Source organism: Homalodisca vitripennis, chromosome 6 (assembly GCF_021130785.1).
Source record: "Homalodisca vitripennis isolate AUS2020 chromosome 6, UT_GWSS_2.1, whole genome shotgun sequence".
Classification (NCBI taxonomy): domain Eukaryota; kingdom Metazoa; phylum Arthropoda; class Insecta; order Hemiptera; family Cicadellidae; genus Homalodisca; species Homalodisca vitripennis.
In genome coordinates this window covers 118924911-118948315 of record NC_060212.1, presented here as the reverse complement: position 1 = coordinate 118948315, position 23405 = coordinate 118924911, and the positions used below count along the sequence as shown (strand labels likewise).

The window sequence follows — 23405 nt, the reverse complement described above, 5'->3', positions numbered from 1 at the left end:
AAAAATAATTGTTGTTAAATTTTAATTTATATTAATTTTGAATTATTAGCAAAATCGAATGTTCCTGGGTTTTATGTTCTTCCAATGAATCACTAGTAAACTTAAAAGGAATTTTCTCACCCAATGTCTGTCTTCTGCTTCTTTGTACTTCAGTGATAATAAGAATGTAATAAAGTAACCTTTCAAATACTGCTGAATAAATGTAACCAGTTTCTTTATAATAATAATCTTGCTTCACTTCTTCCAAGATCCCTCTCTTCCTCTTCACCTTTCAAATATCTGCTCTCCTCACTCTTCAACAATCATCCCTGCACACTGTATCACTGACTTTAGTTCACTTTATAACTTTTGAATTTTATATGTAATAAGGTGAATTTTGATTTATTTTGATATCGTAGTTAAATTTGAGACAATTTATAAATAATTATTCCTTAATTATTATTACTAATAAATTTCTAAATTAAATTAGGCCTAAGTATTGAAATGAATGTGAGATGGGTGTATGAAATGAGTCATTACAAGGCACAAGAGTCCGACAACCTGACTTTGGAAATCGCTCTCTGTTCATCGAAGCCAACCTCCAAAATAATAAAGTGGTACCGACTATGTTCTGCAGACAATTTTTTGGCGAAAGTCTTTCATGTGCCCCTAATAAAGAAGCCTGGATTTATAAGGCAAGGTGTAAGGGATGTAGATTACAGGGTCTTAACTTGTTAGTGACCATGATGACAGAGCTTCCATTGTTGTAAACAACAAAGTAAACAATACTCATGTTCTGGAGTTCTAGAAACCCCTTCACCTTCAAAATGCTTGGGACTGGAACTGGACGGTTCCTCATGCTCTTATCATACCTCCCCTATGATGATGATGATGATGATTAAGTGGTTCCTCCATCTTCCAGGGAATTTGTTACTTTTTTTGACCGTGCCGGGAGGAGAGGATTTGAACTAGTCTTCGGTAGTGACACCAACTCGTACTAGATGTGGGGCATAAACACAAATAACAGCTGTAAGTCACGCCCGTAATTATCATCTCTCAAAGTCTACCCTAATCGTTGGCTTGTAGGTGTTGTGTTGTGTCGTTGGTTGTGGTGTTGGTAAATATCGACTGCTCCGAGTCAAGCGAGGTGATAGGACTAGTCAGGAACATTTTTAGCCGCATACAATCCGGAAATCAAAGTTACTTAAACCCAGTAACTAAAGAAGTAGACTCTGTCATAGATACCTGTGTTTTAAATATTCAATCCTTTCTCAACAAACTAGGCCAGTTTGAGGCAATTTTGCACAACTTTGTCCACCATTTTTGTCAGAAAAGTATATATGAATGAGGTGCGGTAAAGTTAATCTTATAATTAGTTGTATACAACCGTATACCTGATACTATTTGTCAAATCTAACAACCGATTGGCTCTTGTCGGCCATGTAACTATTTTGAGAGGGAAAGCGAAAAAGCAAAATGTGCTCGGCCTAAGGACATCACACCACACGAGGGAAGCTCTAGAGACATTCAAAGAAATTTTGCACAACTTTGTCCACCATTTTTGTCAGAAAAGTATATATGAATGAGGTGCGGTAAAGTTAATCTTATAATTAGTTGTATACACCGTATACCTGATACTATTTGTCAAATCTAACAACCGATTGGCTCTTGTCGGCCATGTAACTATTTTGAGAGGGAAAGCGAAAAAGCAAAATGTGCTCGGCCTAAGGACATCACACCACACGAGGGAAGCTCTAGAGACATTCAAAGAAAAGTAAAACAGAAATAATGCTACCGGACTATTAGTCCGCTACTTCCCCTTCTTTTATAAGGTTGTTAGGAACATCTAACGGATTCCGCAGACGCCAGACAAACAGAAATGTTCTATCCTGACTTCCTGATTTCCATTAGATCCATCACTAGAATCTTCCATCTTTGACTTACCAATTGACAAACAAATTGATATTACCCTTTTTATAAAATGTTTATATATCAGTTTTAATAGTTTATACATATTCATCATCAGACCTATTTATAATGTTGCATTTTGTATTTAATACACATTTACATCTATAGAAACAACCAGATCACAGTGAACGTCGCTTCATTACGTCATCAAAGCCGTCTTTTTTAGTTAACTGGAAAAATAAAAAAAAATAATCTGCATTCATGATTGGTTTTTAGCTGAGAAATAGCCTAGGTTATGTCATAACCTAAAATTTAAAGTTGCAAAATAACCTCATATCTTCCACAGTGTACATTTTTTCAAATGAAAACTTACAGGCTTCTTCAGTGAAAATTTGTACCAAAAACAGTTATGTTGAAAACACTGGTAAGGGGTCCTTTGATTTTTGCTGTAATATAAGTGTCTTAAATCTAATTAAGTTCCACTAATTAGTTATAGGTATTAAGATTAAATTTTACTAGGCTAGGTTATGCTCGATAGCCTAATAGATAGTGTATTATACGAATAAAGAATTTAATTAAATAAAATTTTAAATAACCAATTTATACATATATAGTTATAACTCTAGTCTAAAGACCATAAAACCTGTCCTTCATTTGGCAAAATAATTTATTGTAGACTAAGCCTACTTTTTAACCCTTTGACTGATCAATAAAATATTGTTAAAATTTCCAAAATTGATTGAATTTGTACATGGGTGATCCTTAAATTGATAGGATGAAATAAGCACTTTTTTGTTGTATTTTACAAAAAGATTTGGGTAGGGTACGATAAGCGGACCCGGTATTTTATATCAAAGAATGTAATCATCGATACCTAATATTCGTATCGGTAATTATCATATTAACCGCCGGGGCGGAAAAATACGAGTTTTGCGTTCTTAACTTATTGGAATCGTCCTATATAAAAAAAAGTATAAGGTTTGATGGGGTGGAAATGAGAAATAACGAAGTTCTAGAAAATAAAAAATTAAATAACTTTCCAGTAATATCTCCATGTTCTACATCCACGTCTAGCGTCACGTGACCTTTTGTGGCCAATGATTGAACCTCGTGATGATGACGTCATCGGTTGCGCCGCCATCTTTGCAAACGTAAATGAGAAATTACAGAAATGAGCAGAATTTTGATCAAAATTAATAATGTTTTTTTCTTAATTTCGAGAAAAAAATTAATTACGAGTGCTTCCGGCCATCAGCGCGGGCTTCGGCAGCACCTTCGGTGCTGCCCCGCGCTGATGTCAATAAAAGAAAAACATCCCTCGAGATAGTACCTATCAGTAAAATATAAAATTCTAGAGGGGCTGATCAAAAATATAAATTGAAATGTAATGCAAAGGCAATTATGTAAAGTTTAAAAAACTAAATAAATCACGAAAAACTCAAATATATAGATGGATATTAACAGAGAACACTTACCATTAGTGTGTTGGCGGATATAGCTAAACAGCAGCAACAAAAAAGTGGTCTATCACAACGAAACGACACAGTCTCCCGGTTTAAAAAACACCACTCGACCCGCACGACGAACAAATACACTCATTTTTAAAAATGCCCTGTTCTATTAAAAAAGAGATAATTTCGTTTCGGTTAAAACGTAAGCTCTTTACGTGCCCTACGAAACACTCCGACACACACAATTCACTAGGGTTGGTTGAACTAGTGGATGGTTGATTCATCATTGTAAACTCACTCACTCAATCCGACCTACTGAACACAATATCTTGTGTAGAACTGACCTATGCCCCGGACAACTCAGATAACAGGTATGCTATCAGGCTGCTATCAGTCCCGGCCGCAGATAATATTTAAGTAAACAGATTATCCAGACACAGCACACAAACTGAACATTAAAAACATTAGAAACTTTACCACTTATCAATATACCCCCTAAAATCATGTTATTTGTCATTTGCACCCCCTAGTACTATATATATTTTTTGTTCAGGAGGGTGAGCAGAATACGTTGGTAACGTCAAATTCGTGATTTGCCGCCCCGGCGTTTAATCTTACTGGTACCTTCGTATCTCAAATCCTAGACCATCAATCGATATAAAAGTATAGTCCTCAATAACAATTATATGTTTTATATTAATTTAATATTTCCAACATGATTAAACAAATTATTATAACAAAAATTAGGAAAACTGAAGACAACCATATTTGCTCCTCTCACAGTTACAGTTGTTTCTTTCTCACAAATTTCACATAATGGGTTTTTCGGTACGAGTCCAACATGTTGAAAGGAAGTAAAATGTCATCATTTTTCAAAGCAGTCGTGTATTTTTCTAAAATTGACTGCCATTTTTAATGATCAAATGTTACTTATGTAAAATTGAAATATTACCTTACATGTATTATTTGAAAGTGTTTACAGCTGTTGATATAGATTATTTAAGTTAACTGTTAAAAATAATGGTAATTCTAAGCAATATATGGGTCAACCTCGATTTTTCTCATATTACAATATAATGTTCCAATAGTCAATTAGAAAAGGAAATGACTAGAATTTCTTGCTGGAAAGCAGTTATAGGGAGCAGGCAACCGCCAGACGGTCATATATTGCTTAGAATTACCTATTAGTGATCAGGGGCACTGATGTGATCTGGGATTCAAATTTGGAACTACTCGAGTTAATTTATTTTCTAAAAGAGCAAGCAGCGCGAAGCGCTGCGCAGCGGGCAGGCATTGTGTGTGATTCTTTTTTTATTAAAAATTACTGATAAATTGTTATTACATATTACAATATAATGTAGGTAATGTATGTAAAACAATTTTAAAACACATGACCGTCTGGCGGTTGCTTGCTCCCTATAACTGCTTTCCAGCAAGAAATTCTAGTCATTTCCTTTTCTAATTGACTATTGGAACATTATATTGTAATATGAGAAAAATCGAGGTTGACCCATATATTGCTTAGAATTACCAAAATAATTAATCAGTATCAATTGATTATATCGATAATTATGGTTAAGTAATATCGCTTGCCAATTTCGATATAAAAAACAGGGTCCGCTTGTCTTACCCTCCCCAAAGATTTATAGTTTTATAAAATAACAAGACCAGAAACTAGTCTCTTTAGATCTTTAAATATCTTATTAAGGAAAAATATATATAAAAAGCCTAAGAAAGTATTTACACAAAATTTGTCACTTTCTTACTAATAAACTAAATATATTTTTGGAAATTTTGTATTGGCAGTGATTTTTCATTAAAGTATATATTATTTTCAGTAAATCCAGAAAATGGGAAGGGTATGAAATAGAAAATGCTCTAGTTATTGGAAAAATAATAAAAATTTACTTGCATGCATGACAGGCAATTTTTTAGAGATCCAGGAATTCACACACATGGAATGTTGTGCATTAAATGTTCATGTGACCTCTGTCTTCAAAATTTGGGTACTTTGGGATTATACCGACCACACCCAGACATGAATCGTTATTTGACATTTTGCTTCTACTGATTACTAGATTAGCGTAGAACAATATTTCGTCAATATAAAACAGGAATTGCCTTATCGCAAACCCCTCCCCATCCTCAGACAGAGGTCAAAGTCGAGCGGTCTAGTACATAACGTGATAGCAGAGTCTCGCCGCCCGTTCAGCTGGTGTGTCGCTTTGTTGTACTTCCGTGTTTTACCCCTACATTTCTCCAAACACAAAAATTCAACAAAAACAACATTACCAAACAAAAACTAAACTCTTTATTGAAAAAAACACTCAAAACTTGTTTTTATTCTTGATCACACTCCGCCACCCAAAATGCAAGTGCCTCCGGCCATCAGCGCGGGCTTCGGCAGCACTTTTGGTACTATCTTTAGCGCGGGGCAGCACCAAAAGTGCTGCCGAAGCCCGCGCTGATGTCAATGAAATAAAAACATCCCTCGAGATAGTACCTATCAGTAAAATATCAAATTCTAGAGGGGCTGATCAGAAATATAAATTGAATTGTAATGGGAAGGCAATTATGTACCGTGCTAAAAACTTAAATAATCATGTGATGCCGCGCGGCCTGCCGTAATCGGGATTCTCGAGAAAAATAAGATAACAGTGACAACAATACCTGGAAATGCTTGTAAGTTTTGTAATTAAAGAGTTGTTTTTTCGTTCTATCATGTTTGTTTCTATAAATTTATATTTTTGTGTTCTTCATACTGGTGTGGTCGGTATAATCCCAAAGTACCAAAATTTGTCTACTGTCAAAACACAATACTGATAAAAAAAGTTAATATTTACACTATATACAGATTTCTGTCTGTTTTTGAAATTTTAAGGGCAAACATTCTTGACGAGACATTCTGCATGTACTAGACCGCGCCTTAAACACACCGTGTGAGACCACCGCTTCTTTTCTTCAGGATGATTATCCCCTTAACAAGTTCAGCACAATTTTTATTTTTTCTCAGGTAATGTCCTAACTGATGATGGGCCATCTCCACCATCCTGAAGATTTTGTGGAATTTACTTTTTTGGCATGCTTCATGGTCCTGCGCTTGTCCATGTACATAACATCTGGCTGGTTGAGTCAATACCACCCCATACCCATACCATTATTGCACTGACAAGCAAATTTTGTTTTTGCCCTTATCAATACGTGTCCACTTTTTCTGATTGAGTAAGTCTCTGAGGCAGCCTGAAATTCAGTTGACAAAATAAAAAAACTAAGATGCACTGGATTTTCTCTCTCTATAAGCTATTATTAGGAGAGGCCTCACATAGGTTTTCTGACCCACAGCATATTTTCCCTATAGTTGATTCGGAATGCCTTTTCAGAAACAACACAGGCAATGCTAGCATCACGGAACTTGTAACAGAGAAGGCAGACAAGCCACTGAAGCGATCTGACCTTGACCGGCGGCTACTCGCGTCGTCAGCGCCTCACGCGGCGGAAACGGGTACTACTTTCCGGATGGCCCTCGTATTATCATTATAATTATTTATACATTTTAAATTGAACATTTAAATCAGTTGGTTGACAGAAATTATGATGGTTTTAGTGAATAAATTCATAATTTATTTTTACTGCTGAATCAGAGGTTAAATTGGTACTTTGGGATTATACCGACCACACCAGTATGAAGAACACAAAAATAGAAATTTATAGAAACAAAACATGATAGAACGAAAAAACAACTCTTCAATTACAAAATTACAAACTTACAAGCATTTCCAGGTATTGTGATCGGTATTGTTGTCGCTGTTATCTTATCTTTCTCGAGAATCCTGATTACGGCAGGCCGCGCGGCATCACGTGATTTGCACGGTACATCATTGCCTTTCCATTACAATTCAATTTATATTTCTGATTAGCCCCTCTAGAATTTGATATTTTACTGATAGGTACTATCTCGAGGGATGTTTTTCTTTCGTCGACATCAGCGCGGGGCAGCACCGAAGGTGCTGCCGAAGCCCGCGCTGATGGCCGGAGGCACTCGCATTTTGGGTGGCGGAATGTGATCAAGAATAAAAACAAGTTTTGAGTGTTTTTTTTAATAAAAAGTTTAGTTTGGTAAATGTTTGTTTTTGTTGAATTTTTGTGTTTGGAGAAATGTAGAGGTAAAACACGGAAGTACAACAAAGCGATGCACCAGCTGAACGGGCGGCGAGACTCTGCAATCACGTTATCTACTAGACGCTCGACTTTGACCTCTGTCTGAGGATGGGGAGGTGTTTGCGATAAGACAATTCCTGTTTTATATTGACGAAATATTGTTCTACGCTAATCTAGTAATCAGTAGAAACGAAATGTGAAATAACGATTCATGTCTGGGTGTGGTCGGTATAATCCCAAAGTACCGTTAAATTTCTTACAATAAAAACAATATCGCTTAATTTCTAAAATGTTCCAAATTTAACCTATTGAACGCAGTAAAACGTTAGGCTGCAGTATAGTAAGTGGCCACCACCACAATCAAATCAGGGAGTCTAATTATAAATTAGGAATAAGTAAACTATTGAGTACAAAAACATACTACAATTATAGTTATTTAAAATTAATTATTGTCAGCTCTTTTATTGTATTAAATAACAATATTGTCCAAAATTAATTTAAACGAAGTAAAATCATTTGTATGTTATTTGAGTAGTGGCCACAACTAAAATGTCGATGGACATGCATTATTTGTGTTAGGCTACAAGCTGTCAGACACTTTTATACTTCAAAATAATAAAAAGTAACTTAAATGTTAGACTGCTTTGTTTTTAACATTTAATAAATACACATAGCCTAGATAGATTTTTATTTTTCATTAAATTATTTCCTTTTTAGATATAAAATGACAACTATACCATAATTTTAAATGCTTAAAGTGTAATTCAGTTTGACATTTTGGTTTTGGTAGTTTACATAGTAATAAATATCAATTATTTGATTGTGGTAAAGCCTGCTCATTATACTGCAACCAAAAGTCATATATATATATATATATATATATATATATATATATATATTCTGTCATTTCTTAGAGTGCCAGTGATGAAAGTATTATGGTTATGCAGAGTCCTGGCAAGAGATACAGAGGTGAAAAAGTTGTCAAGATACAAATGGTGTCCCTTTTTCAAGCAATTTGCCATTCACAACAGTTGCATGACAACTGAGCTCCCTAAGCCAGTTTCTACAACTCTTTCATTTTCCTGAGTTCTCTATGCTCCTCGGTAGCAGTAGAAAGCTACACAATAATGTGTTATTCAGTCACAAGGGACCCAAAGTTTAATTTCCCATTTATGAGTTTCTTTTTTAGAAAGTACTGAGTCAATCCGACTCGTTTCTTCGTGCCAACCAACGATTCATCAACAGACAGAACCTGTATTGGGGAGTAGTAAAGTTTGAACAACTTATTTAAATGATCAATAATGGGTTGAAATCTACCACAAGGGTCATAGTTGGGATTTCCATGTAGAATAAGTTTTCTGACATTTACAATATAGAACCATTTTAAAATTATTTGGAATCGGTTGCATGTTATAATCTTGTCAAAAAGGGGGTAGCATTTGTAAAGTGAGTGTCCCAGTAGCTGGTTATACTTGGCTTGGTTATCATTCCCATGTTTAAAATTTTTGACAAAAATGCTTTCATTTCCAGCAAGGTTACATCTACCCATTTCCTGACTCGGCTAAAAGGAAACAAAGTTTCATGATTTTTAGCAATATAGGATCTTGCATATCGATTTGTTTCATTTACAAAAACAATCAGTATAGTTGTTGCCAAGAACAACTTGAATGAAGTACTCTATTGGTTTAGAATATGGTTGAGGACAATGGTTTGGCCCACTCAATTCAGCAAAAGAACTAATAATTGTAAGGTGAATCATTGCCTTCCTCCATCTTGACCCAGCACTGTCATCAGCAGAATCATTTTATCAAAAATTATCAAACGATATTTAATTATTATACACATTAATATAATCAACCAATAGTAATTAATTACTATACAATACATTACAATATATCGTTATGTATCACTTTTTGGCAAATTCACTTACAATGATATATTGTTACATATCAGTCAAAGTGTTAAAAAAAGTTGTAAATTATTGTTTTATACTTAAGCCTACAAAATCATGTTAGACTGTAGCGTATTCTGCTATTTTCAAATTAAGTTATAATAGTTAATGATGTTCAATAAAATATTAACTCTTTTGCTCCCAGGAAATTTATTACAGGTAATGTCTAAAAAAATCAGATCTTCTGACAGTGTAACTCCAAATTTTCAGTGTTTCAGTTTAAAATTTAGAGGTACTTTGGTATTATCCGGAGGCCACTATTTTGATCCTCTATTTTTGAATAGTTTTTCTTACTGAGGACCTAAAAAAACAACATTATAAGAAAAAACATTATTTGGCTTACTGTGGAAATTACATATCGTTATGACGATCGATTCTTGTTTTCTGCCTCCCAAAAGAAAGCCACTCTGTCCCTATAAACTACTTGTTAGAGTGTGATATAAGTAGGTTTAGATTAGGTTATCATAAATATCTTACTAGTAGTACAAAAGTCAAAGATAACGTTTACAAGTGCTTACATGATATGAGCTTGAAGTTTGGTATAATATGAAGGGATGTATTTCTTCTCTTGCCAGAAGTGCAGGGTCAGCTAAGCCCGTACTAATTGCCAGAAGCATTTCTGATTGGTACTTTCCCTACCTCAGATTATGTCCCAGATCATCCAACATGACCTGAGGTCGGAAAAGTTCTAGCACCACCCCGCACTTCTGGCAAAAAAAACATCCTTCAAGATGGTAACACAGATTCAAGCTCAGCTCGCTTGAGCACTTGTAATTGTTAAATTAATGATTTATATTTATTATAAGTACGTATGTATAGTCTAATAACAAATAGTAGGGACTGAGTGGTCTCCTTCTCGCCAACATCGGAGAAAACAAAAACTGATTGTTACAATGACATGTAATTTACTCAGTAAGTAAAGAAATAGTGTTCTTTCTGTGTAGACTTTATGGTCAAGTCGGAAGCAAACAAGGTGAGTGAGAGATAATCGTTTAACTGGATCCTTCTTTATTTTAATGTCTTTTGACAGGATGAGGCAAAGTGATAGGGAAGTAGAAGTTAAATACCTTTTTATATTGCTCCTGTCTTATGTGTCCTGAATATAGGTTTATTATGTTCTTCCTTAAAGGTTACTTTTAAGGACTTTAGACAGGACCTTAATTAACACGAATAAGGAGCATTTCAGTACATTAGTTATAAAAGTATACTTAAGGCATACATCAAATCTGTACTACTTGTATCACACGTAGACTCATGATATTAGCTTAGGTCTCCCTGTTATCTGTCCTTTGATAAGATTTTTTTTAAGTATAATATTTCAAAATCGAGTATAAGATTTAGCAACCTATAGGCATATTTTATCAAATTATGAGTATATAGGCTTGATTTTATTATAATAAATTGTATTATATGTTTCTGTTCAACATTTTCAGGTAACATTTGCTATCGGGTTTTACTCTGGCGTGTATGCTGCACAAAACTATGAGGTAAAATTTGTCCTTTTCCAAAAACAAGGTTTATTAAAAATAAGTTAAATTTAATTTAGCTTTTTATTACGAATTATTTTAATATTGTCACGTCTCAATGAAGATTTTTACACAGCATGTAATACAATGCTCACACTCTACACTAACGCCTGCTGCAAAATGAATGTACCTTTTTTTATTATTTTTTTTAGTCCTGAGGGAAAAGGATGGTTTGTCCCCGCGCTTAGTACTAAAAGGACCTTTGCGCCTCCCTTATTTAAATTTGTGTCTTCAAAGTCCGAAGCTTTTGCAGAAGCCTATCAGATTTGAGGGCTCCTGTTCTCTGATATCCTAGTGGCTGAGTGTGGGATATCCCAGTGGGAGATATGCTCCAAGGAATCTTTTCCGAATTTCTAAGATGGCAGGACAATCTAACCAAATATGGTCTGCTGATTCCTCCCTCCTCTTATCCACAGAGTCTACATTCATCAGTCTGGCTAAGGCCCACCCTCATAATATGTTTCCTTAGGGGGCCATGTCCTGTCAACATCAGTCCTAATAACAGTCTTATACCCTCCTTACTCTGATCCAAGAGAGTTGCCCACCCTTTAGCGTAAGGAGAGATAAACATTTTGGATCGTCTTAATCCTGAGGCTCTACTCCAATTATTAATGTTTCTTATCCTCTTTTCCCAATTTTTAATAAGAGCTTTGCTGTTGGAGAAAGCTATCCCACAACCTGGTTCAGGCCCCACCATTATGGACTCCGCTCCCTTTTTGGCGAGGATGTCTGCTTTTTCATTTCCATGAATGCCCTCATGACCTGGCACCCAACCGAGTGTTACTCTGTTATTCGTTGCCAGCTTAGCTAGAGCATTCTTACATTCCCAGACTGCTTTTGAGTCAAATGAATAGTCATCAAATTCCTTTCGTGCAGCCTGACTATCAGAAAGTATTAAGTATTTTAATCATTTTGTCCTCATTTGTATCAGTCTTCTGGTACATGAGTCTATTGCCATGACTTCCGCTTGGAAGACCGTGACATGTTTTCCCAGGGGCACTGCTATGTTAACTCCTGGTCCGTATATTCCGTATCCTGCCCTAGAGTCAAGGCGTGATCCATCTGTGTAAAACTTCAGGACTCCTTTTGTAGGGTAGGCCTCCTTTTTAATCCATTTCTCCCTTCCATTTATTGAAGCAATATATGGTTTTTCAAAGGAGTATTTCTTAACCATTGCTTCTAACACATTGTTTAGCATTTCAGCCTCATGAAATGCCTGCATTATCTTCATGTGACCTTCTAAGGAGGTAGTATTTATTTTCTTTTATTCCTAGAAGCTTCATTGCACTTAGAGCAGCTGTTCTCATCACCTCTGCCCCAGAGGAGTGTATCCCAGGACTGGCTGTTGGGCAGGAGCTCATCGCTCCTGTATTGCTTAAGCAAGCTAGCCTTTGAAGACTCTGTAGCCTTTTAGCAGCTGTTGTTTGTTCTACTTTCGGCCACCACACTAAGGCAGCATATATGACCATCGGTTTTATTATAGTTTCATATATCCAGTATATCATTTTGGGTTTCAATCCCCATTTAAATCAAAATAGTGTTAAAATGTTCTTTTTGCTTTATTTATTTATTAACCCGTACTTTGCCCTTTGCTTAACTAACTATTGATATAAATAAATAAACGTTTGATTTACAATAATTGCTATTGAGTTTATATGTCACATAGAGGGTTTCGTGGATTATACTGCCATGGGCACATAAAAAAAAATATATCCAACATAGGAAAAATTGTGGTACATGTTAAATTTGAATTTATACAAAATAAGTTTAAATTTTGAAAAATGTGGAATTATAAATTGGGTAGATCTTACTTGAATTCAAATCCAGTTTTACTTTGTATGTTCCATTGACACTTACTGTATTCATCTTCCAATCATCCTTGTCAGCTTAGTGTAGATTTAATATTGGTAGTAGTAATCTTTGCAGATCTGAGAGTTCTGGTTGTCATCCAATATTCAAGTGTTCATCATCTAGTAAATGTCTTTTCTGTTCTTGGATTCAAAAATCGAGATTCACCAATTTAATACAAATAATAAAAGTATTACTGTGTTTAATAAATAAAATGTTTATTAACTTCGATGAGAAAAGCTTCTTCCCAGTCTTCTATTAAGCCATCCTTCAAAAGAATAAAAATTCCATTATTGTAAATTCACCAGCTGATCTAAATTCACTTTATAACTCCAGGTGTTGTAAACTTACTTTGCATAACAATCTCCTTGATATTAAGATTTAATGTATTCTGTGGTATTTGGTCTAAAGAAGTTATTTTTTTTTATCTGATGATTCAATTTTACAATAGTTTATGTGTTTCTATCTTATATGTATGATAATTTGTTTTATGTTAATTTTAACTCTAAAATAGGTTGCTAGTTTTTCTTAATTTTAAAATCTATTGATTTATATATGTTTATTGTAAGTTATCAAAATTGCATGGGTGTATGTTCTTCTTCTTGTATGGATTCCTGTGTGTGTATGTGTGTACTTATGTGGTATAAACTCCTAAATTATTTATTAATCTTTTATAAACAAACATGAAATAATATGAACTATTAACTTTTCAAAGCAAAACTGTAACAATAGTCTCTTACAGGCCCCAAGTGCCATTGTCGCTTTGGATATTATGTTCTTAATATGTGAGTTCCAAGTGAGCCTCTCATCCAGGATTATCCCCAGATATTTCACTTCCTTTGTTTGTTTTATTCTGATTCCTTCCAGGACAGGGTGTGTAAGCTGAAACTTTCTTTTCCTGGTAAAGGTTATCATATTTGTTTTAGATGGGTTGATCCTTAGACCTTCCCCATGACACCAGTTGCTTATGAGGTTTAATTCTTCTTGAATTAGGCATTCCAGCGCGCCTTTGTTTTTTCCTTTGACCATAAGCACTAGGTCGTCCGCTTAGCATATTAGCCTTGTTCCCCTCTTCTCTGCTTTGGTAAGAAGATCATCTACAGGAGAGGAGACAGAACTCACCCCTGGGGGCAGCCTTTCCGGGCCGTGATTGCGGGTGATTCGTCTCCGTACTTTGCCTTTACTTGTCTGCTTTTTAGGAGGGCTACTGTCCATTTGACTACATCTAAGGAAATTCCAAAACATTCCATAGTAGTCTCCATGGATTGATATGCAACTTGGTCGAAAACTCCTTCAATGTCCATAAAGACGCTGACTAGGACTTCTTTTTCGTTGAAGGTGTTCTCCACCGCTTCCACTAAGCTGTGGTAGTTGATTTATCTTCTATATAAGCATGTTGAGTGAGACTAAGTGGGTGAACTGGTAAAATTTCATCCCTAATGTGTCTATTTATTATTTTTTATGTAGTTTTCACAATGAAGGAGGTTTAAGCTTATGGGTCTGTACGAGTTGGATCCCTGTCTTTTTTCCGCATGAACGCCACCAGTGCTGTCCTCCAGTTTTTTTTAATATATCCTAAAGCGTAACTGCTTCTGAACAGAAGGATTAGAGTATTTAATAGGATGTCCAGCCCCTCTTGAAGAAGGGCTGGAAAAACTCCATCTGCTCCAGGAGATTTAAATGGCTTGAATGATCTTATTGCCAATTAATTCTTTCGTGTGTGATCAGTCTTTGTAACTTCTCGACTGGATCTCTCCTGAATGAATGTACCTTGGTGGAACGAGATGTTCACAAGAGTTATGGTAACTTCATGAGGTCAGATAGCCAGGACCAACACAAGCTATTCTGGTGGTCTCAAAGTACTCTTTTGCCACTCAACACTAACTCCATCATTCTCCTCTCCCCCCTACACAGAAACACTAAAAAAAAAACAGAAATTCTTCAATGGCGTGTTTTTAAAGATAACAAGATTTTAATTACCAATACAACAGAATATTTCATGTTGTTGTGTTTCACTCCAAATATAGGAACTTAATAAATAAAAAAAACAACTCTTTTCCAATTCAGTAGAAATAACTTTACTTTCAAAAGTTTTAGGATTTATTAATGATTTAATTTGTTACAGTTTTTTTTCCAAGGATTACACAGTTTATTTAAATCTATGGTGTTATTCTATTGATAGGATGGATAGCCCTTAAAGTCTTTCCTGGGTCACTTTCAAGCGAATTTAAGTTTTAATAATCATTAGTTTCAAGAAACTGCGCTGACTATTAGTTAGCAACAGACACAGGTAAAGTCAACAAGATTGGGTGAGGAATAGATTTGGAGCAAAGTCAGGAAGATTATTGCGAGAGATGTAGTTCAAGGCATCTGGATTTGAGTTTGGGTACTTTCCAAGCTATTGCTTGAATTTCATTTCTTTTAATGTCTTTTGCGTCTTCATTTGTCAAAAATGTTTCCAGCCAAATGCAGTCTTCCAACATGGTTGTAACATCGAACCACACCCTCGTGATTAGATCTTTACCTTTACTTGAGATTAGACTAACGTGTTAACCAAATTCAGTAAATTGAGTTTGTACATAGACTCAGCTTTCACGTGGAAACCCTTTTTTGCCCACAGATTTTATTCCTTTGTTGAAAATATGAGTATACCATGTATTTAAATTAATTGTGTAATAGCCTATTCTTGTAGTTTTACTGTGTATAAATAGTTATTTTTTCAAAATTTGTAATCTGGGTTCAGAAATATTCGCACTTGTACAATATCAATTTAAATGAATGTAAGATATATAATTTAGATATTGTTGGATTACTTTTTTTTAGATATTCAGTAACTGATGATCAGGACATGTTTATACAGAATAAAGTTCGGTTTTATCGATTCAGTGAGAGATCAGTCAAGTGAGTGGTACAAACGACATTAGGCTATTAATTAATGATCCTGTCTGGTTTGGTTGAAAGTATATAGTAGTAACGAGACTACACAGGGCACCTCACTTACTCTACAAGTTTACATCTTATATTTTCATGTCCGGCGTTTTTAAGTAATAAATTACTACCTGAAAGACGGTATGTGAGTTACAAAGATAGAAAATAACGTATTGATCCGGTTGCAAACAGGTGTGCTTCAGGAAAACGACCATGAACCTAACCAAATGAAATATTCTCATGTCTGACTTTCTGAATCGTGAGCAGAACTGTACAATAATCAGAAACTGTTTCTCAGTTATAGTTCCTGTAGTTTTATGATTCAATTGAGTGCTAATAAAGAAGTAAGACGCACCGGCAGTTTTCTAGCAGAACCAGCAAACCACATAGACAGACATGTTTACTTTAAAATGGACACTGCTATTAAAATGTATTGAAACCCCTCATAATATTTATAGACTTTATACAAAAGCTACACTGTTATAGACAATTAGTGTTTATAAAATAGATGCCTAACAGCATACTGTCTGAATATACAAATTGTACCTTTAAAATATTAACAAACAATGATTTTGCACCATGGTTTGTAACATTTATATATGTTTGATAGCTTGTATGTAGTGTGGTAAAATATGATTGAATAAAAACATTTCTGTATGTTTATGTCAAATGAATATTTTCTCTTACAATGCATATAGTAGTGTTTTACTGCGTCTGTTATCATAATTTTTCTTGTGTGCAGATACAAAGAGTAGATGATCCTGGGACACTGTGGCAAAAGTTGCTCAAGTACATGGAAGATGCGGGGAAGAAAGATAAATAGAATGTGTAGAATAAGTAGCTGTAATTGTATTAAATTATGTACTGTATATATAGGATAATTTATTTAATTGGCGATATTTGATTTGAGATTGTTCATTTAGACATCCCACTATGTGGTATGGTCATATTAAAAATTCCTTGACATTATTATTTTGAAGCTACTGTGTGTAAAGATTATACTATATACACATATGTAATTTTATTACTGCCATTCTGTTATTGCATTTTACTGTACTATTAAAATACAATCAATGTTGTTGCAGACTCATTCATATAACCCTGGAAGCGTGCTCCATAAACTTTAGTGTGGGGCTTAATTTCAGCCACAACTCACCGGGATTCAGGATAGATGAAGATATTGAGATTAAATCTTTTGTAAAATTAAACTGTAATTGACATAAGACGAATAATTAATAACAGTATACTGCATTGGCTGAGGCTATGTTAGCCTACTACTGAAAACCTGATCAAATTGGACAATGATCAGAAAGTAAAAACAATTGCATTCCGGATTGATTTGTAGAAAAATATCAGACAGTAAAACTGTTTTACTCTGGAGGGCACAAAGAACCGCTCTTGAATAAAGCGGGGGCAGTTCAAATTTATTATCCAGAAGATTTAAGAAATTTGTTTTTATTTTGAAAACTGTTCTGATTTTCTAAAGTTACATTCTTAGTTAGTTTATATTAGATTGTCTATAATAATGTTATTTATAAAGATGTTACAGTTAAAATAAAACACAATAGACAGGCCTAGAAATTGGTACACAATCAATTACAGTATCAGACGAACTCTGTCTGTGTCAAGAAGATAGTGATTTGAAAACTATGCATAGTTGAAGTGATGACAGATTATGTACGTTGAGTTTAATTTCCATATTAGTAGTATTTCTTGGAGGAATTTTAGATTATTGATTTGTATTTGAAGCATGCAGGTTGATAGGTTTTGAAAAAAATTGCACTATTCAAAGTCCTTTCAATATACGGTATTTTAAGAACGCTTTGAAGTTATTTTTGTAAAATCTAGGAAACTTGCAATATCTGCGGATAAAACAACATGGAATCACAATTATTTGCCTGAAACCTAAAAACGCTCAATCAAATAATTGCCAGAGTCACCCAAAAACAAAATTATTTCTTTAACCAAAAAGGTATTATAGACTATTTTGTGAAGTGTTCAAAAAGTAATCTGTTGACTATTTTAAGTGATCCAAATGGCAATTGTACATAATGGATTATAATATTGTAAGAAAACTAAATAAAAATAGCCATGAAGACATTGATTACAAAATATGGTGTCAATTTTAATGCAATAACTTTTTGTTGTCATAAATTTTAACAATTTTACAGAATTGTATGACATGCATCACAAATCCTAAGTTTTTTTCTCTCAGTAGACTTCATTATATATAAAACAATGCAAATATAACAGTTACAAGTAAACATTTATAAAATAATGTTTACAATTAAAGTAACAATAAACATATATCAAAAGCCTAAAAAGCAACTGGGTTGCATTCCAGGAACTTGCCCATGGAAAATAAGTTTGCTATTATACTTTTTCTGCAATTTGGATTTGATTTTTTTCTAAAATTCAATTTCTATATCTGACACCCATTATAAATAGAAGTTTTTCATAAAGCTATAACACATGTAGCCACTCACAGAACACCAAGAAAAATCGATACAAATATTTACAAGTTTTTTAAGATTTGAGATTTTATTTATCTTTTGCAATAACATTTACAAATGCAATTGATATCGTCAGGTTTGTTAACTTTAAATATTTATAGTTTATATATAACATATACAAAGTCATTCAGTAAATTTCCTCTGTGAACCAATGGTAGAAGTTAGTTTATAGCGCATTGTTTTCAATAAATACACGCAAAAAATAACAAATAATAAACTCAACTATCATTTAAAGAACTCCAAGTTATGACACTGCCAAGTATTTATATATATTTTCATGTTTGATTCGATGTAAAGAAAATTTAGACAAATATCACAGTAGGCAGAATATGCACAACTTGATCTTTTATATATGTTTGACAAGATCAGGGCCTAATAAATTTTAGATAACAAATTAAAAAACTATATTTGAACAGAACATTAATGTTTCTGGTGATCTTTTGACACATTATATTTTATTCTGTCACTATTGAAAAAGGTGGAAGTAAAAGACGAACCTCTTAATATGCATTTTTGATTTATTTTACATTTATATAATTAAGAAATTTTTATTATGTACATTAATTTCTAAAATTTATAAGAATGTAAAATCTGGTGAACAATAAAGGTGTTGTGGTTGGGCAAAGGCTATGTGAGGACAGCTCCTCCACCGCTATACTCCATCCGGATCTGAGGCTCCACAAACGCCAGCCAGTCCGAGGTGTGGGTCGGCAACAGACCCATCGACTGGCATTTGTAAAGGGCCAGTGCCACATTCACTATGTTACCCAGGAAGTACACGATCTTCTGTCCAGCTGCATGACTACCCTCAATCATCTTGAATGCTGAAAAACAACAATCCACTTAGTTTTGTTTTGCAAAATGTTAAATTATAAATTTAAGCATAACTAATTGACTGTAACAATTGAGTTCAGATTTGTATCTTTTATTTGAGTTTGACAATACAAATATTACTTAATTTATAAACAAACACTCCAATAATTGTTAAATTTTACAAAAACAAAATAAAATTGAATAGTTATTGGAGTGTTTGTTTATAAATTAAATATTCTATTCCAACAAGAATAAGTTGGTAAAATGTAATACAAACATTGTATAACAACAATTGGCTGAGCGTTAGTGAAGCTTATCACATGAGGGGCTGGAAAAGTTTTATTTCTGTCTGCCTTCCAACACAATATCTTGAGAACAAACTATGCTATAGACTTAAATTTTACATTACGTTTAATTTCTATACAGGGTGTTTAAGGAGCTGTCTCTTAATTACATAATGCTAACATTTTTCACAACCCCTTTGTAATGGTAACATTAATCCCTTCAATAATTATGAAACACTGCCACCAACTCCCGTAATTTACACTATTCAAAAAACATAATATAATAAAGTCAATTTTAAACTCCAAAGTAAACCATAATTTATTAGTATAAAATTAAAAACATTAAAAAAAACAGAAAATAGTTTTGAACTGTTTGTTGTTTCTTCTCAGTATGTTTAATCTTATAATTTAAAAATCAGCAATTAAAACGGTTTTTCCCCCTTCCTACATTTTAAACAGTATAAGTCAAATCTAAATGTAACTATAATATAGCAAGACAATAACAACATCTCTCGGTATAGCATTCACTGTACTGTTACATCCACTGTAATGCATATGTACTGATAAGATGATTCATTGTATACATGCTTGTCATGCCTCACTCCTAACATGAAGGACATTATTCGTTTTTTAGTGACATTATAGAAGGACACAAAGTAATGGTAAAAATATATTCTACATCATCACATTGTATTCTCAACTTTTAGTAAAAATCTATGTACATCATCACATTGTATTCTCAACTTTTAGTAAAAATCTACCTAAGCATTACTATAGATTTCAAAGAAAAACTACAGACTTGTGTGATACAATACATGAGGGTTGTCACATAACAGTGAATTTCTTGGTTTTCATTTAAAATGGTTGAATTCAAAATAGCTTAACTGGTTTATGATTGTCCTAAACACCTCATTTTATTCTTTCAACAACTAAGACATTCTTATGTAGCCTAGTAAATTCCTTTTGGGATTGATCCACACAACATGTACAGATCACAAAAAACAAAGATCTATACAAAAGCTACAATAATATTGAACTGTAACATGAGTTTTACATAATAGTTTTCCAAAAATATTTTATTAAGTAAACTAAATTTAACATTTGCTACATAAATAATTAAATTCACCACCTCCATTGTATAGTTCTCAAGTAAAACGGTAATTACAGTACAAACTTACTGGTCTGCATTGTGAAGAGTGCTTTAATTGGTCGAATTATCAACATTCCGACCATCATTATCGGGAAAATGGATATTGAGTTTCCAGCCATGTACATGATGAATAAATTCATGGGTACCTGAAATAATACATAATATATTTCATAAAATATTCAAATTACTTCCAAAACATTAATGTTGTATAATAACTATAATGATAGCCAACTTGTCCAAAACTAAGTAATTGCAATTATACATAGTTTTACATATCTCATAGAAGTCTACAGGCAGAAGATTACAACTGTTTAATTAGATTCAATTGGGGATTAAATTTGAAATCATGGACTAGTATAAAATATCACTGTAAAAATACAAGTTATATTATTAACTCTCCATGCATATACCTGAATGTATTTGGTGGGATATACAGGGTGTCCCATGAAGAAACGGAGAAACTGTCAGGACTTGTTGTTACGGTGAAAATAATGAAAAAAATTTCATATACACATAGGTCCAGAAACGCTTAGTTAGCGAGCTATACAGGGTGAAAGATTTCGCCCAGATTTCAGTGCCACCGTTAAAAGGGAGCCCTATTAAATTATTTTGGGCGTTACCCACGACGTAAAATTTAATGTATATTATGCAAATTGAACTGAAAAATTGAATAAAATTGGTACCAGACCTCTAGCTGCAGTAATTTTTAAGATATCTGAAGAAATACGCAAAATTCTGTGTCCAGAAACAAGTCTCATTTAGGTTTCAAGTAGATTAACTTTGTTAAATGTGTAACAAACACATAAAATTCTTTAAACAAAACTTGTAAAGAATTAATTTCTTAAGATAATGATGTAAAATAAGCCAATAAAAAATTATACGTAAACTTTAAGAAAATCAATTTTTAATTAAATTAAATAACGTACGAAGAATAGACAAAATCGGTTACACTTTTTTTCTTGCTGAACGTACATGTTTTTATAAACTTTTATTTTCACTTACTATTGCAAAAAAAAATAAATGCTAACGAAATAACTAACCTTAGTTTAGTAACTGTTTGAAATTCCCTCCTTCACAATGCACACAGCACTCTGCTCGACGTAAAATATTTGTGGTGGCTCTGCGAATTATGTCTGGATTGTTTCTTATACTGTCAAATGCGTTGCGAATTCTGACGAGTATCAACTTCCTTGGTATCAACTTTACGTTTATACACCATAGCTTTGATATGTCCCCATAAGAAGTAGTCAAGAGGCGATAAGTCAGGCGATCGTGGTGGCCAGTTGGTTGGTCCACCACGCCCAATCCAGTTTAAGAAATTAGCATTCAAATGATTTGTAGCTACTAAAGAAAAATGAGGAGTTGCACCATCGTGTTGGAAAATCTTTTTTGTAAAGGGATATCTTCCAAAAGAGCCGGTAAATCATTTTTCAGAAATTGTTCGTACATATTTCCTGTAAGGTTTCCTTCAAAAACGAATGGTCCTAGAATTTTGTCATCAATAACGGCACACCAAACATTAGTGTGAAATCTGTGTTGGAAAAAGGTTTTACGGTACCATGTGGATTTTCTTCGCTCCAAAAATGACTATTTCTACAATTGAAGGACCCGTTTCTCGTGAAAGTTGCTTCATCAGTAAATAAAATTGAATTCACCCTATCAGCATTGTCTAGAAGCCAATGAGAAAAGTTTAACCGTAAAGGGTAATCTGTCGGCAGCAAATGTTGTACCTTTTGCAGGTGAAAAGGATGAAGTCTCTCTTTACGCAAGATGCGCCACACTTTGTTTCTCGGTAAACTAGTGCGATACGCAATTCGCCTCGTACTAGTACCCGGGCTACGATGAATATGTTGAATCACTTGAAGTTCATCGTTAACGCGATGATGTGCCTGCCGTTCAACCGAAAACGAAATTGTTGGAAATGATCCATTCGTTCTTAAAAACTGAAACACTGAAGAAAAGGTTTTCGCATTCGGAATCCGCCTTGCAGGAAATATTTCCTGATATTCACGTCGAGCAGCTTCCGCATTTCCATTAGCATATCCATAACAGAACATTATGTCAGCATATTTTTCATTAGTCGTATATACTTTGAAAAGGTTCTGTCCATGCTGAGTTAGAAGCTTTAAAACGTTAAGCCAATAATATTGTTATACTATACATGATTTCACAGCCACGCATATTATTTTGTATTTACCAAGATGATCCCCAGATTTTGTTTTTTGTTCGGTTCTAGTTTACTGGTTTGGGCAAGCGAAAATTATGGTAATTGAGAACGTTTTTGAAAAAGTTCAAATATAAGTAGTTCATCAGTTCTTAAGTTTATACACATATTTGTTCATCTTCACGATTATCATTCTAAAAAGAAAAATTTATAACGTTTTTTTTTCATTGTGGATTTTATTCTTTTTTTTCTTTGTCTTAATTTTCTTTTCAGTATGGTTTCAACTCCTTTTTTAAATTGGAAAGTTTAAAATATTTATTGTGCTCTCAATTATTTTACTTTCTCAGATATTACATTGTCCGCGTACATTTGGTGTTTTACTTTTTTTTTTTTTTTTTTTTTTTTTAAAACAGTTTTTTTTTGTTTTTTTAGAGAATTTAAATTTTAATTACGATTTATAATTTTTAACACCGATTCTTCTCATCTACCAATATATAATCATTATTTTGTTATATTATTTTTACAATGAAATAGTCCTTGTCTAAATAATTAGGTGGCTCTACACGGCGGAAGAGTTGTCATACACTTGGCGCTTCTTCTTCAACTTCAAGGCAATTTTCATTGCCAGTGCATAGAAGGTTTGGTGGGCAGGGGGAATGTAAGCGTAGTTTGTGTTAGCTTCCCGTAGTGGTCCCGTTGATGTGTAATATTCCTGTTTGTTCTTTAAATTAT

The 23405-nt window shown here is 33.7% G+C and overlaps 1 protein-coding gene and 1 long non-coding RNA gene across 2 annotated transcripts; one reads left to right on the top strand and one right to left on the bottom strand.

The window, feature by feature from the left end:
• The first annotated feature begins 2120 nt into the window (after positions 1 to 2120).
• Positions 2121 to 16827, top strand: LOC124364827. The gene is made up of 3 exons (XR_006922659.1): positions 2121 to 2311; positions 10881 to 10934; positions 16492 to 16827. It is a non-coding gene; the product is annotated as an uncharacterized LOC124364827 (long non-coding RNA).
• A 1935-nt stretch (positions 16828 to 18762) lies between these two features.
• LOC124364826 (ER membrane protein complex subunit 4) lies at positions 18763 to 20685 on the bottom strand (the record flags this gene model as incomplete). Its single annotated transcript, XM_046820601.1, has 2 exons — positions 18763 to 19086; positions 20538 to 20685. Coding segments are annotated over 2 exons (345 nt in total), but the record flags the coding sequence as incomplete, so codon positions are not given.
• Between the last annotated feature and the right edge of the window lie 2720 nt (positions 20686 to 23405).